Source organism: Sceloporus undulatus, chromosome 3, assembly GCF_019175285.1.
Source record: "Sceloporus undulatus isolate JIND9_A2432 ecotype Alabama chromosome 3, SceUnd_v1.1, whole genome shotgun sequence".
Classification (NCBI taxonomy): domain Eukaryota; kingdom Metazoa; phylum Chordata; class Lepidosauria; order Squamata; family Phrynosomatidae; genus Sceloporus; species Sceloporus undulatus.
Window position 1 is genome coordinate 27,886,714 of NC_056524.1, and position 13,829 is coordinate 27,900,542.

Genomic DNA, 13,829 nt, shown 5'->3' on the forward strand with positions numbered 1-13,829 from the left:
CATTTGATTGGCATTTCGGGTAGAAATCTTTTAAAATAAACATCTCCCTTTGCTTTATCAAAGCTTGTCAGTAGAAAGCTGTGTATTACTATAACCATAGGGCCAGAACATCAAGGATAATGAAGTTATGAAAAAGCTACTAACATGCCAGATAAGATGTCTGGTCATAACAGTTTTTAATGTAAAGTCGAAGGCTTTCATGGCCAGCATCCATAGTTTTTTGTGGATTTTTCGGGCTATGTGGCCATGTTCTAGAAGAGTTTATTCCTGATGTTTTGCCAGCATCTGTGGCTGGCATCTTCAGAGAAAACAGGGTTTTTTTTCTTCTCACACAGATATGGAAGGATTCTACTATAACTCAGACACATTCAAAATGTGTATCTTTTTGATCTGATGGAACAATAATGGAAATTACACCCAAATCTGCAAATTGGTATTCACTTGATATGATGTAAGGTGAAACCTCACACTTAGTATTGCTATATTTTCCTTTAATCTTCTCTATTATTATTGTTCACTTTCTTGATAAAAATAGAGCTGAAAAATAAAGGATATCTTTACCTGCACGTCCTATTCTTTTAATGAAAAAAAAAAAACAAAATGCAGAAACACACACACATACAGACCCAGATATTTTTCAGTGAAAGCTTTAAATTTCAGATTTTAAAGGTATGCCATTTATAACTTGAGAAAACACTGGAGTCGTGGAAGATGTTTTTATGCTCCAAATATGGGTTAGGGGACCCATTCCATTCTTGCTGATACAGAATGGAATTTTACTGTGTTTCTAAAGTCACAAAATAGCTGCAGTGATAATGAGGTCCATTTCAGAACAGTGGAGCCAACTGTAATGCTGGTTCAAAACCATGCTTTGCTCTTAATTCCTGGATCAGTTTAGTCTGCAAGGTGGCTGCCTTTAAGTATTTTCCTTTAGCAAAGTCACAAGGCAAGGCGAACTCTGTAGATACTTGTTCAAACTAATAAAAGAACAGCACTGAATAGTTGTATTGTGAGATTCTCCACCTGAAACCCAAAGCTCTCTTTCAGATCAGATGATAATCACAGAGGTGAAGCTCAACACTCTTGGAAACTCAAACCTACAATGATTATGCAAGGTTCTGAATAGACCATTTGCTAAAGGGTTCTTTGATAGTGGCACAATTGTATTCAATTTGTTGGACTGATGCAATAAAAGTTTCTGTCCTTGTCAAGCATGGATTTATTTTCTTAGTGAGACTGACTCCCTGAAGAACAGAGGGAAAATTAAGCTCTAAACCAGCTATTAATCAGGGGCTTCATCACTTACCACCAAACTACAAAGCCTCTGAATCTATTCAATTCATCCTGAGAAAAAGACCAAACATGAAATGGATAGGGCACAGGCACTGAAAGTCAGCTCACCATAGTAAGAACCCAGCTGAGTGAATTTTAAAGGACACTGTATATTCCTGTGTTCATTACTGTTTTGGTCAAGATCACACTTCTCATTTGCACAAAAACAGTAATTCTTTATTTGAAAAGCTCTAAATCTGAATATGGTCACTGGAACCTGACTTTCAACTTAACTGAACTTTGTGACAGCATCCCTTGTGAAAGGTTGATTAGAACATGCCAATTTGTTGGTTTTTAAGAACATGAGTTCCGCTTTGTTGAGAGTCCCCAGTTTTATGTTCATAAAAACTACTGTATAAATGTGAGAGTACAGAGTGTCCCTGAAAATCCTAATGATCTCAACAAATGCTGAATTGCTGTGGATTACTTTGACAGGCTAGGAACATATACCAAGAAAAGTTCTAATCTAAAAGGGAATGATCCATTCTTTTCAAGCAGGTTTTATATGATATTTAGCAAAGCAATTTTACATTATGTACTCTTTAGGCATTCACTACATATGCATGTACAGTTTTATGGTATAAAACAGACATGAGGAATATGTGTCCTTCCAGATGTTAAACTTTGGTTTTCATCAGCTTTGTTGTTGTTGTTGTTGTTGTATCTATTTATATCCCACCTTTTTCAGTCTGGGGCTCAAGGCAGCTTACAAGGATAAAACAAATACAACTATAAAATTTGTACCACACAAAATTGAAAAAATAGTATTGAACTAACAATAGAAATAAAAGGAATTAAAAGCAAGACCATTAAAATCTAAACAACAAAAGTACAGCACATTCTGAAAGCCCCCCTCCCCCCCGGCTTGTACACTCAGCCATCAAAGGCCTGCTGAAACAAAAAGGTCTTCACCTGCCTTCAAAAGTATAGCAGGGAGGTAACCAACCCAACCTCCATAAGAAGTTTCACCTAGAAGGCCCTCTCCAATATTCTCACCAGATGCACCTGTGAAGGTGATGGGGCAGAAAAAGCCCATATTAAAGATCTGAAAACATGGACAGACATATATGGGAGAATATAGTTCTTCAGACAACCTGGATCTGAGCCATATAGGTCTCTACAGACCATAACCAGAACCTAGCTGAGCATAGGTGTTTCAACAAGGGAGTTGTCTGCACCCCGTAGCCAGACCTAGTTAACAATCTGACTGCAGCCCTTTGGAAATTTCCAAACACTTTTCAACAGCAGCCTCATGTAGAACGTGTTACAGTAATCCAAATAATATGCAACTAAGGCATGTGTTATCTGGACCAGTCCTGGTATCTCTAGGACCAGGCACAGCTGGCACACAAAGTTTAACTGTCCACTGTCCAGGGTCAGAGTTTAATCCTGGAGTATGCTTAAACTGCAAGGCTGCATCTTTGGGGAAAGTGTAAATCCGTGCAACCCAGTCTGAGTCCCTAATCCCTGACCTGCCTTCGACTGACCACAGCTATTTCTGTCTTGTCTGGATTAAGATTCATGTAACTTTTAGCTCTAGCCAACTATGATGAAATGTTGTCGGGGTAACAGTGGTCGAAATTTTCCCACTGTCCCTAAAATCATTAACAGTAGCCAACGTTTCTCCACTGGTGATTTAAAATGTCTTCTTGAAAAGAGAAAAGATCGAACTTGGTAAGATAAAGAGTTGAACTCACTGACAGCTGACCCATTCAAAATTTAGAACAGCCAGACATACATACATATACAGACATGGTATGAAACATTGATCCTGTAGAGTTCCTTGAGGAGACTTTTACACTCCAGACATTTTGCCTGCAACTTTCATCAGATCCATTCAATATGGCCAATAGTATAGGATTGTGAGGGTTGTAGGTCTAAACATCTGAAGCACAGTGAGCATCTATAGTATAGATTGGCCATGCAAGTGTGGCCATTTTCCATGCTCTTAACTTCTGTTGATCCGCAAGAGGTAGTTTTCCTTCCTAAGTGCTAGTTTAGAGGAGTCAAAAGCTATCTGTCCAGTTCTAGAAGGCCTCTGTTTTTAATGCCTAGACCTTAGGTTAATGATATACTTTATCTCCAGAAATCAAATGCATAAGCACTACAAAGATAGGAAAATTACTAACATAGCTTGCTCTTGATATTTAAATGCATAATTTTAAACTAATTATAAACAACAGCAATAAAATGTCAACATTAATGCAGTGTATTTTTAGAGGAGAAATCCAATGATGTGACACACTGAAGTCAACTGGGCAACACTACTTTGCTAGCTGGGTACTGAGCACAACTTTTTCTCACATGCAATCCTATTTTCCTCTCATTTGACTTCAGAAAGCAATTTTATTTGAAGTTAAATTAGTTTGTCATTTTGAAGATTGTTTATTTGTCTTCCTGGTAGCATCTGACTTGGTTCATTTTCCAAAACTGTCTGGAGCTAATCTGCTCTGCAGAGTTCCAAATCCTCTACATGGTACACCTTGTTTACTCCTGCTCTCTACCTTCTGCCTACCATTGCACTGATTTTGGAAGTTAATCTCCAAAGGGCTGATGGGGGTTAGAAGCAAAACTTTGCACTTGATTCTGCCTTGATTCCACATTAACATCTTAAAACATATATTAATTGCAAATTTTATGTGTTCAAACTCAGTTTAAAAATAAATAAAAACAAAACTCAGTTTATGTTGTTATTGTTCTATTAGTCTACATGGTTTTCATAATACCAACTTCTCAAACTAGTCCTCCCCAGATATATTAAGACAGAAACTTCAATTATTCCCAGCCAGCATGGCCATTCCCAAACAGTTTGGGAACACATCTTGCCTAATCGTCAGTCTGGCTGGGAATGATGGGAATTGGATTCAACGGTCTGGATAAATGAATACAACTCCCATCATCCCCAGATAGATTGAGGATTAGGCAAAATGTAGTCCAAAAAATCTGAATGAGTTCCAGCTAAAAGGAAGTCTATCCTACAGATTACATGAGTTCACTTCACTTCACAAGGATTCTTATGCCCAGAGCATGAAAATGTCAGTTTTTGTATTATAATTCCCAGAATCCCCTGGCCAGCATGGCTGGGGAATTCTGGAAACTGTAGTACAAAAAGTAATATCCAATCACACTGATCTTTTGCAAACTATATTGGGCTTAATGGGGTCAGCTTTAAGAAACTTTAAGCAATGCCCTCTATCCATAAATGCCCTCTACTTGCTAAGATAGGCAAATGAATCCTTGTTTATTGCCCCCATCCTTGGGACACAATATCTTTGGAGGTTAGGATCAGGGCCGTACTTTCTGTTGAAGCGTTAGGCACGTCCAAGAAAGGAGTTACAAAATCCCTTGATATGATGTAGTATGAGAACACATCTTGCACAAGCAAAGTACAGCTCTCTTAACATAAAAATATGTTTCTGCAATATGACAGACAAGCCCTGGAAAACTGAGACCTTTCTGGATTATCCATTTTAGACAACTGGGGTTAAGAAGACCATGATGTACACAAGTATTTCTTCATACAACCCATCTAATAGGGAAGGCATGCCACAGGATAGATAAAGGAATGTCTCAGCTTCTTCCCAACCCATCAGATCTGCAGTGACTATAAGAGAAATAGAGACAGAGTGAAAAGCAGGACCTTGCTAACAGTAGTGCGAAATGCAATGCTGTGTCCTTGATAATCCCACTGCTACCACAATGGATTCTAAGGAAACTAAGGATGTTGTGAGAAGGAGTCACCTGCTTTTCAGCTCCTAGCAGGATTTCATATAGACTGCTGTCTGATTGTGCAACATGCAGAGGAAGAAAAAGAATCCTCCTATTACCTCTTTCATAGAAGACAGCTATTCCTTCTCCAGGCCAACTAGTTTCATTGAGTCTGTTTCAGAAATTGCAGGTATAGTTTTGCAGAGCTCCAAAAGGTCCACTGAAATGAAAATTGGCCATAGCTAGATACATACTCTGTTTTCAAGCATGTGCACGTCAGTTGTATATTCCATTATAGTCTTCAACTGAACAGGAATTAAGTGTTGCTGCATTATCTGATCGAAAATGTGTTAACTGCCTTCTTAAAATCCAAGAATTTTTACCAGTTATAGAAGTTAAATAAGAATGCTACAGTTTAGAAAGGAATCTTTTGCGGTCAGTATATTCAAGTTGGGTGAAGTACACAAAAAGTTATTCCCTGTGAAACAGAGGTCAGTCAGAAACATTCATTCTCACTCCCATACACAGGTGTACTTGTGCTACCATATGTATGGTAGTATTTTAAAAGGTAAAGAGAAAGCTGTTTATTTCTGCCCTGGATCCTGTCCCATCAATATTTAACAGCACTTTTATATCACACTTCATTTTTAAAAAAATATGAAACAATCACAGCTTCCTTCCTTCACAGCTACACCTTCAGCATTAGCTAATAGCAAGGTACACACTTGTTAATGACATGGAACAGCATCCCACCTTAGGCAGCCTAGAAACTGGAAAAGTACTTTTTGGACCACAATAGGAATCAGACTGCTAAGACACTTTAGGCGTTGCACTCCAAAAACAAAATAAAAAAGGAACTCTTCCAAGTTTCAAATAATATCTAGGATATAAAATATTTATTTAACAGCACTTTTATATCACACTTCATTTTTTAAAAATATGAAGGCCCCAGGGAACTGACAGCTGTGTATTTTTTCAAGAGAGGTCTTCCTCAAAGCAACCAGTGCTACACCTCTCAATGTAATGAAACTTGTAGAGGAAACAATATAGGTCACAATACAATAGCCATACAACCTAGTTATGAATCTTTGAGATGATTTTTGACATCTATATTAAGCACAAACGTTGTTTTTTTTTAAAAAAAAACAACTAAAATGAACCTTAACAGGGTTTAAATTACTATAATTTCTAACAATAATGAGATTAGTTGTGTTTCCTATTCTATTAGACTTTAGTCATTTAATTTGTTTTCTCAGATTTCACTCATGTTAATAAAGTGAGCCATGACTACAGGGGAAATTCACTTTTGTAATTAAGTAGCTAAACTTTACCTACTGAATAACCCAGGGTTTTTACTCAGCATGGTGGGGGGGGGGGAATCTTCAGAAGGCAAAGTTCAAAAAGATGACAATGCAAGAATATGGGTGTGCTCTTTTCCAATTGGATGACTATCAGTGTAGAAAATGATCTGCATAAACTATATCTGATGGATGAGTTTAAGGGGTTTTTTTGCAAGTATTGTTGTCAATAACTATATTGAATTTCTCACCAAATGGTTTCTAATGTCTACTGTATATTACAGATTTTTTATACCTCAAGTAGCTAACTCCTTAACTATTGAGCGCAACCATCTTTAAAACAATAACCCATCTAAATGTCTCTTACTTATATCAGTGAAACTATCAGCATATGTTTAGATCATCTAGTGAAATTAAAGGTGATTATATTTGGCTAAAATGTGCCCAAAGTTAACTTTATTTTCCAATCAACCTTTCAGTGCAAAGCACAGTGAAAAGCAGGTTAAAAGAAGGAAAGCTGCATCTAGATTATGTAATATGAAAAGTATTTATATTATGAAATAGAACAAATACTATTTTGTGGCTAGGAAATAAATTTAATTCCCTAGAATGTTGCAAATAACAAGCCAAACAAATTTTAAAGAGCTATTCAAGTCTGATGGACTTAATACTTGCTGAAGTTTATTTCTTTATTAATTGAATTTATATCCAGACTTTCTCCTGAGATACGATTCAAGGCAGCCTACAATAATTTAAAAAGATTAAGCTTTAAAAAACATTAAATAGCAATATTATTTTTTAAAAGCACGATTGAAAACAATTATGACATAATTACCTGTAAAAGACTGAAAAGATAACACACTACTTCACACCCACTATATCTCCATAATTAAAATTCAAAGGCCTGCTGTCAGAAAGCGATCAGGGAGGGGACTAATTGGGTCTCCCATGGAAAGGAGCTCCACAGAATGGGTGCAACTATTGAGATGTCTCCCTCCTGAGTCCTCAGCAACCATTCCTGCTAATGTGTAAGACTGATAACCCTACTCTGCAGATCTTAAAACTCTAGCTATCTTGTATAAAGAGATAGGTCTTTTAAACAGTCTGGAATCAAGCCATCTAGAGATAGCATCAAAACCAGCACTTTGCTCATTGTAGGAGTGCAACACAAAGTGTATAGAAAGGCTGAAGGCTCAGCCAGTTCCCTGAATCCACGAGCTATACAGGAGGTTTTTATTTAGTTATTTATTTATTTCATTTGTATGCTGCCTTTCTCCCAGAGTGGGACCCCAGGCGAAGAGGTGCTCAAAACTTAGGCTTAGACAAAGAAATCACCTTGTTGTAGGCAGTTGCTTCAAAAGTACTATATCTTCAGCACAGTAACTCCCTCTCCTGGGAGTATAAGATTACTTTGTGCCAGTTGAAACCAATGCCTCACACCTACCTACAAAAATATTTGTTATTCTTTAGGATGCTATTGGTATTTTTGTTGTTTATTCCACTCTTAATATCATTTCTCCTTATTTCGAGTATCAAATTGTGAATGCCACTGCTTAAACAGTCAAAATGACACCCAACCACAAGGAGAATAAATAAGGAAGCTTGAAGAGCGACAATATTTGCAAAAGTTAATTGTTATTGTTGATGTTATTATTATCATTCATTTATATCCCACCTTTTTACCCATATTGGGATTCAAGGTGCCTTACAAGTTATTAAAACCAATACAGACTACATACATACAGAAACTGAGTTCATCTGGGCTTTTTCCCTAATAAATTATATAGGGTTGCAGCCATATAGTATCTTTACTGCAACTACGGATGTGACATAACTTTCACCAACCTATCTATTCTGTTAATTTATCTGAAATTACCAGTTAACTGAACTAGACCAACTGTAACAGAACTCCTCCCACCCTTTAAGAAATCCAGTTTATTTAATTAATAAGTCTTCCTCACAAATAGAATGCCCTTTAACAGATTGTTGAACTATGAACTGTTAATTCAAACAGTGTTGCCGGCATAAAGAAAGATGGCATACTTGATTTAAATAAATTATTTTGGCTCATAAACTATCAAAGAAATTGTACAAGGTTAGATGGGATTTTACCTCTTCCTTTTGTTTTATTGTGTTCTAGACCAATATTGTTTTATTAGGTGCTGGTCCAATATTGCTGGAATGGAAGGATTTATTATTTCATTTTAAGAGTGAGGTTTGCTTGTCCTAACTGTTAACAAAAAGTGAATGTTTTCAATTTGATTAACAGCAAGACCTCTTTAAATAAATAAATAATGGAAAACATGTTTACAGCATCAATAAACCTCAGTAGTTGTTGATCCATAAAACTGCCTATACAGGTACCTTTGGGCATTTACAATAAACTAGGGATGGGCAAAGCTGTCACATATGATTTCACTTAGAATTCCTATTTTCCATAGTTAAATTTGTTCAGTTCTGTTTCCAAATTAAATTGTGATTTTGTGCCTTTCTCAGCTGTGTGTGAAAAAGTTCATGTATTCATGTGGATATTTTGAAATAACACATAATCTTTTATGTGTTTTAAAATACACACAGTCTTTTTCAAATGTACCCATTTTTCCACATGATTTTTCTTACTGAAAATGCTAACTTTTTTCATTGAAAAGATGTATTTTTTGTTTATGCACTTTTTTCAAATGTCTGCAATTTTGTGAACTGCATCACACATTTCAGAAAGGTATGGATTTAAAGGTCCAAATGTTCAGATATACAATGTGCACTGAAATACAATCAAAGGAAATTTCTCTACTCACTCCTAAAACGAACATACATGTCCTCACCTGAATGTGAATGGCGCCCTCTATTGCTTCTTTTAAATCCGTACAACCAGTAATGAGAGAAAGTTGTTGGTCAGCTTTCAGTGAACCTTTCAGCATTCCTGTCTTTTCTAATTCTTTCATTTGTTTGCTAGTTAAGACAAAAAACAACAGTGGAATTGTTAGCTATATGCATTACTAGAACTTAATGGTGTTAGTCACATGCAACAGTTCCATAGCATAGTACATTTCACCTCTCTTGAATTCCTTTTGCATACACTATCAGTGATGCCCAAATTTTGGTCCCCCAGATGTTTTGGACTTCAGCTCCCAGAATTCCTGACTATTAGCCAAGGTGGCTGGGGCTTCTGGGAGTTGAAGTCTAAAACACCTGGAGGAACAAAGTTTGGGAATCACTGCACTATATTATGGGAACCTAATCAAGTAAGATGCACTCTACTGTATTGGGTATTTTTAGTACCATGTTCTGACATGATGCAAAGTGTAAATTCTCAAATTTAAAAATCTCATCCACACATATCCATCTGTATATCACTGTTCCAGCTAGATTAGCAAGCCTGTTAGCAGCCATCAACAAATACAAATGGAACTTCTTACTCCAGTGTATTGAAGAAAGACAATGGACTGGATGGCCCTAGTGGTCTCTTCCAACTCTACGATTCTATGATTCTATGATTCTAATGCCAGTGTCTTTAACACAGAGCAAGACTGGAAAAATGAATTGGTGTCAGATTCAGTAAATCTTTGCAAAAATAAGAAACTGCAAATTGCAAAAGTCCTAACACTAAATTCCCAGAAGCCTTAATGACTACCATATCCCTGAAGGTTTTCCCCAAACCTCTGCAAATATATATAAAAGATGAAAAAATGAATGACACATGGAATGAAGAGTCATACAAAACATGGACCCCAAATTCTAGAAGGTGCAGTGGAGGCTGCAATAAAAATACTGGGGGGGGGGGGATCACCAAGAACAGATGATATTCCAATTGAACTGCTGTAATCCACACAGACAGTATCAACTCTTGTATTAACTAAAATGTGCCAATAAATACAGAAAACAAAATGATGGCCAACAGACTGGAAATACTCAATATACACCCCCATCCACAAAAAAAGAGACAGAAAGACTGCAGCAACAACAGGATCATAGCATTAATTTCCCAAACAAGCAAAATTATGCTTCAATTCTGCAACTTAAGCTGGAAACAGTCAGGGCAAAAGGACAGCGCCAGGACTACACTGACCCCGATCACACCTGAACTGCAGTCCTGAACCAGGCCGCCAAAAGAAGAGGATTATACCCACTCCTTTTTGGCCCAGTTCTTCTTGCTGGTATGGTGTCAGCACGACTTCTGACTGCATTCAGGGCATGCAATGTCTAAATGCCATGCCCCCAATGCAGCCTAAAAGCAGTGCTTTTGGCCCGTCTGTTTTGGGCCACAAGCTCCAATCGTATATGGGGAAATAAATTACAGAGGTGCAAGGAGGAGGATACTAGGGACCACAATGCAAACATATGATGGCTAATGGAGCACACTAAGGAATTCCAAAAGAAAACCAGCATGTGTTTTATAGTCTACAGCCATGTTGACGAACCTGTGCAAATGTGCCATCTCTGGCATGTAAAGCTGTGTCAGAGGGCACGCGGTGACCACAGCAAGGCAGAGTGGGGAGGCGTGCACGGCCAAGACTGGCTTCTTGGTGCAGCCTGGTTCTCCTACAACAAGGAGGGGTGGTGTGCGGCCCTTCTGGGCAGAAGCCCTGCCCCTTCCAGCCAGAAGCCCAACCCTTCTGGGTGGAAGTCCCTCCCCTCCCAGACTTGGGTGAGTGCGTGTGTTGTGTGCCTTCAAGTCATATCTGGTGACCTTATCATAGTATTTTCTTGGCAAGCTTCCTCAGAGGAGAATTTCCATTGTCATCCTCTGAGGCTGAGAGTGTGTGACCTAGTGGGTTTCGATGGCCAAGCTGGGATAGGAACCCTGGTCTCCAAAGTCATTCAATGCTCAAATCGCACTATATGCTGGCTCCTTTTAATCATCTACTAGATTGTAGAAATAATGCAGTTTGACACCACTTTTAAGTGCTGTAGTTCCATCCTATGAAGTCCTGGGATTTGTAGTTTTACTTCCACCTTCTTTGCCAAAGAATGCTGGTGCCTCACAGAACTACCAATTCCAGCTACTGTCTGTCCTCATTTTTGGTTGATAAGGTGTTCTGAGAGCTTTTCTGGCTAAAGAAGGGAGTTATAAATGTTTTAAACAAAGAAATAAATGTTGACTAGAAGAACCTTGCTTTATAAAACTTGTTTTACTGGGGCAGATTGTATAGTCAAACATTCTGTTGCTGGAAAGTCCTGCCCCTGGAAGTTCTGCCCTCTGGAAGTCCAGCCTCTGGGAGCCTCTCCTCCAGAAGTCCTGCCGCAACTGAACTGGGGCACTCACTCTCTAAAAGGTTCTCCATCACTGGTCTATAGCAAAGCCTTTGACTGCATAGATCACGAAAAGCTATGGAACACTCTTAAGAGACATGGGAGTGACACTACATTTGATAGTCCTGATGAGAAATCTGTACTTAGGACAAGAGGCCACAGTTTGAACAGAATACGGAGAAAGAGAACGGTTCACAATTGGCAAGGGGGTCAGGCAAAGTTTCATTTTATCAACTGGCTTATTCAACTTGTACAGGGAAAATATATGAAAAGTGGACTTATGAAGAAGGAGGAATGAAGACATAGATGGTTTGCAATCACCTTCCCTGATAAATAGTCTACAGCATCTAGTATTCCCTAGTGGTCGGGCTCCCACCCAACTACTAACAATGGCTGAACCTATCTAGTTTCTAAGATCAGATGAGATCTTGTGCTTTCAGGGTATTTAAACCTTACCTTGTAGTTCTTAGCTTCCATGTTAATTCATACCAGAAGGCATCTGATTATAATCTTGGCTAAACTAAAACAGGTATGAAGGATAATTAGTCCTGAAAACTCAGGTATCTAGGAATTAAAATCTGAAAGCGAATCACAGAATTTGTATCACAGCAAATCTAAATGTAAATTCAAACAACTTTGCTGTTCACGTAGTAATTGCAATCTTCATGACAACTGCTTTCATATGCGTTTGCAAAGTGTAACTCACTTCTCATCAATGATCATCAGTGCATATGAACCTCCTACATTATTATTATTATTAACCTTTATTTATGAAGCGCTGTAAATTTACACAGCGCTGTACATGCAATCTTTTTAGTTAGATGGTTCCCTGCCCTCAGGCTTACAATCTAAAAAGACATGACACAGAAGGAGAAGGGAGTGGTGATGAGAAAGGGTAAGAGGTCCAGCAGTTCCTCTCAACCTCCGAGGCCTGGACCAAGGCAGATGGACTGAAGGGAGGGCTTGGCTTCAAAATGGAAGGTTAATCATTATCCAGGGAAAATACATACTCACAAGTAGGATAATACATATACAGTACATAGCAATACAGGAAATGGATCGATAAACAGTCAACAACAGAACATCAGATAGTAAGCGACAATTATGCGATGCCTGGGAAGGCTTCTCGGAACAGGATGGTTTTCAACTCCGTTTTGAAGCTGGTTAAAGAAGTGATGGCTCTTGCTTGTGGAGGAAGAAGGTTCCAGGAGTGAGGGGCAGCAAGTGAAAAGGGGCGAATCCGGGCTGGGGCAGAGGAAATCCTGAGCTGGGACAGGAACCCTTGACTACCAGAACGGAGGGCCCTGGTGGGAAGGTGAGGAGAAAGAAGGTCTGATAAGTAAGGAGGGGCCAGTCCATGGAGGGCTTTGAATGTCGACAGCAGGAGCTTATACTGAATGCGGAAAGGGAGAGGGAGCCAGTGAAGGGATGCCAACACAGGAGAGATGTGGTCAGAGCGGTGGGTGGAAGTGATAATGCGTGCAGCTGAATGCTGGACAGAGATTAAAGGACGGAGGTGAGAAAGAGGAAGCCCAGCCAGGAGGACATTACAGTAATCAAGTCGTGAGATCACTAGGGCATGGACCAGGATCTTGGCAGTAGAGGCGGAGAGATATGGTCGGATTTTGGCAATATTGTACAAAAAGAATCTACAAGCCTTGGCTGTGGTCTGGATCTGAGGGATACACGACAGAGAAGAGTCAAAGATAAAGCCAAGACTGCGGGCTTGCTGGACTGGTTGAATGGAAATGTTGTCCACAGAGACAGAAAAGGAGTGTTGAAGGTTGGGCTTAGGAGGAAAGACAAGAAGCTCCGTCTTGGACATGTTGAGCTTCATACGCCGATGGCGCATCCACTGTGAGACAGCTGTAAGGCAAGACGAGACTTGCTGTTCAAGCCTTGGAGAAAGGTCAGGGGCAGAAAGATACAGCTGGGTGTCATCGGCATACAGATGGTAGGAAAAACCAAAAGAGCTGATGAGTTTTCCTAAGGACAGTGTGTAGAGAGAAAACAGAAGGGAACCCAGAACTGAGCCCTGGGGAACTCCAACAGATAAGGGAACAGGAGAAGAAGTCTGACCCCTTGCAACTACTGCAAAAGATCTGCCAGACAAGTAAGATCTAAACCAGTTGAGAACAGAGTCTGAGAACCCAAGGTCAGAGAGTATGTCAATTAGGAGACAGTGATCAACAGTGTCAAAGGCTGCAGACAAATCGAGAAGAATGAGAACAGAGTAAAGGC

General features: G+C 39.0%; 1 protein-coding gene across 3 annotated transcripts in view; it reads right to left on the reverse strand.

Annotated features, from left to right (window-relative positions):
- The window catches only part of CRYL1 (crystallin lambda 1), a 48,147-nt gene that overhangs the window by 24,418 nt on the left and 9,900 nt on the right, over positions 1-13,829 (reverse strand). For all 3 annotated transcript variants that reach the window (XR_006102769.1, XM_042456513.1, XM_042456514.1), the window contains one exon: positions 9,161-9,287. Coding sequence is in view for 2 of the 3 variants with exons in the window: in XM_042456513.1 (XP_042312447.1) it covers positions 9,161-9,287 (127 nt within the window). In the remaining variant the exon portion in view is untranslated. The remainder of the gene's footprint in view (positions 1-9,160; positions 9,288-13,829) is intronic.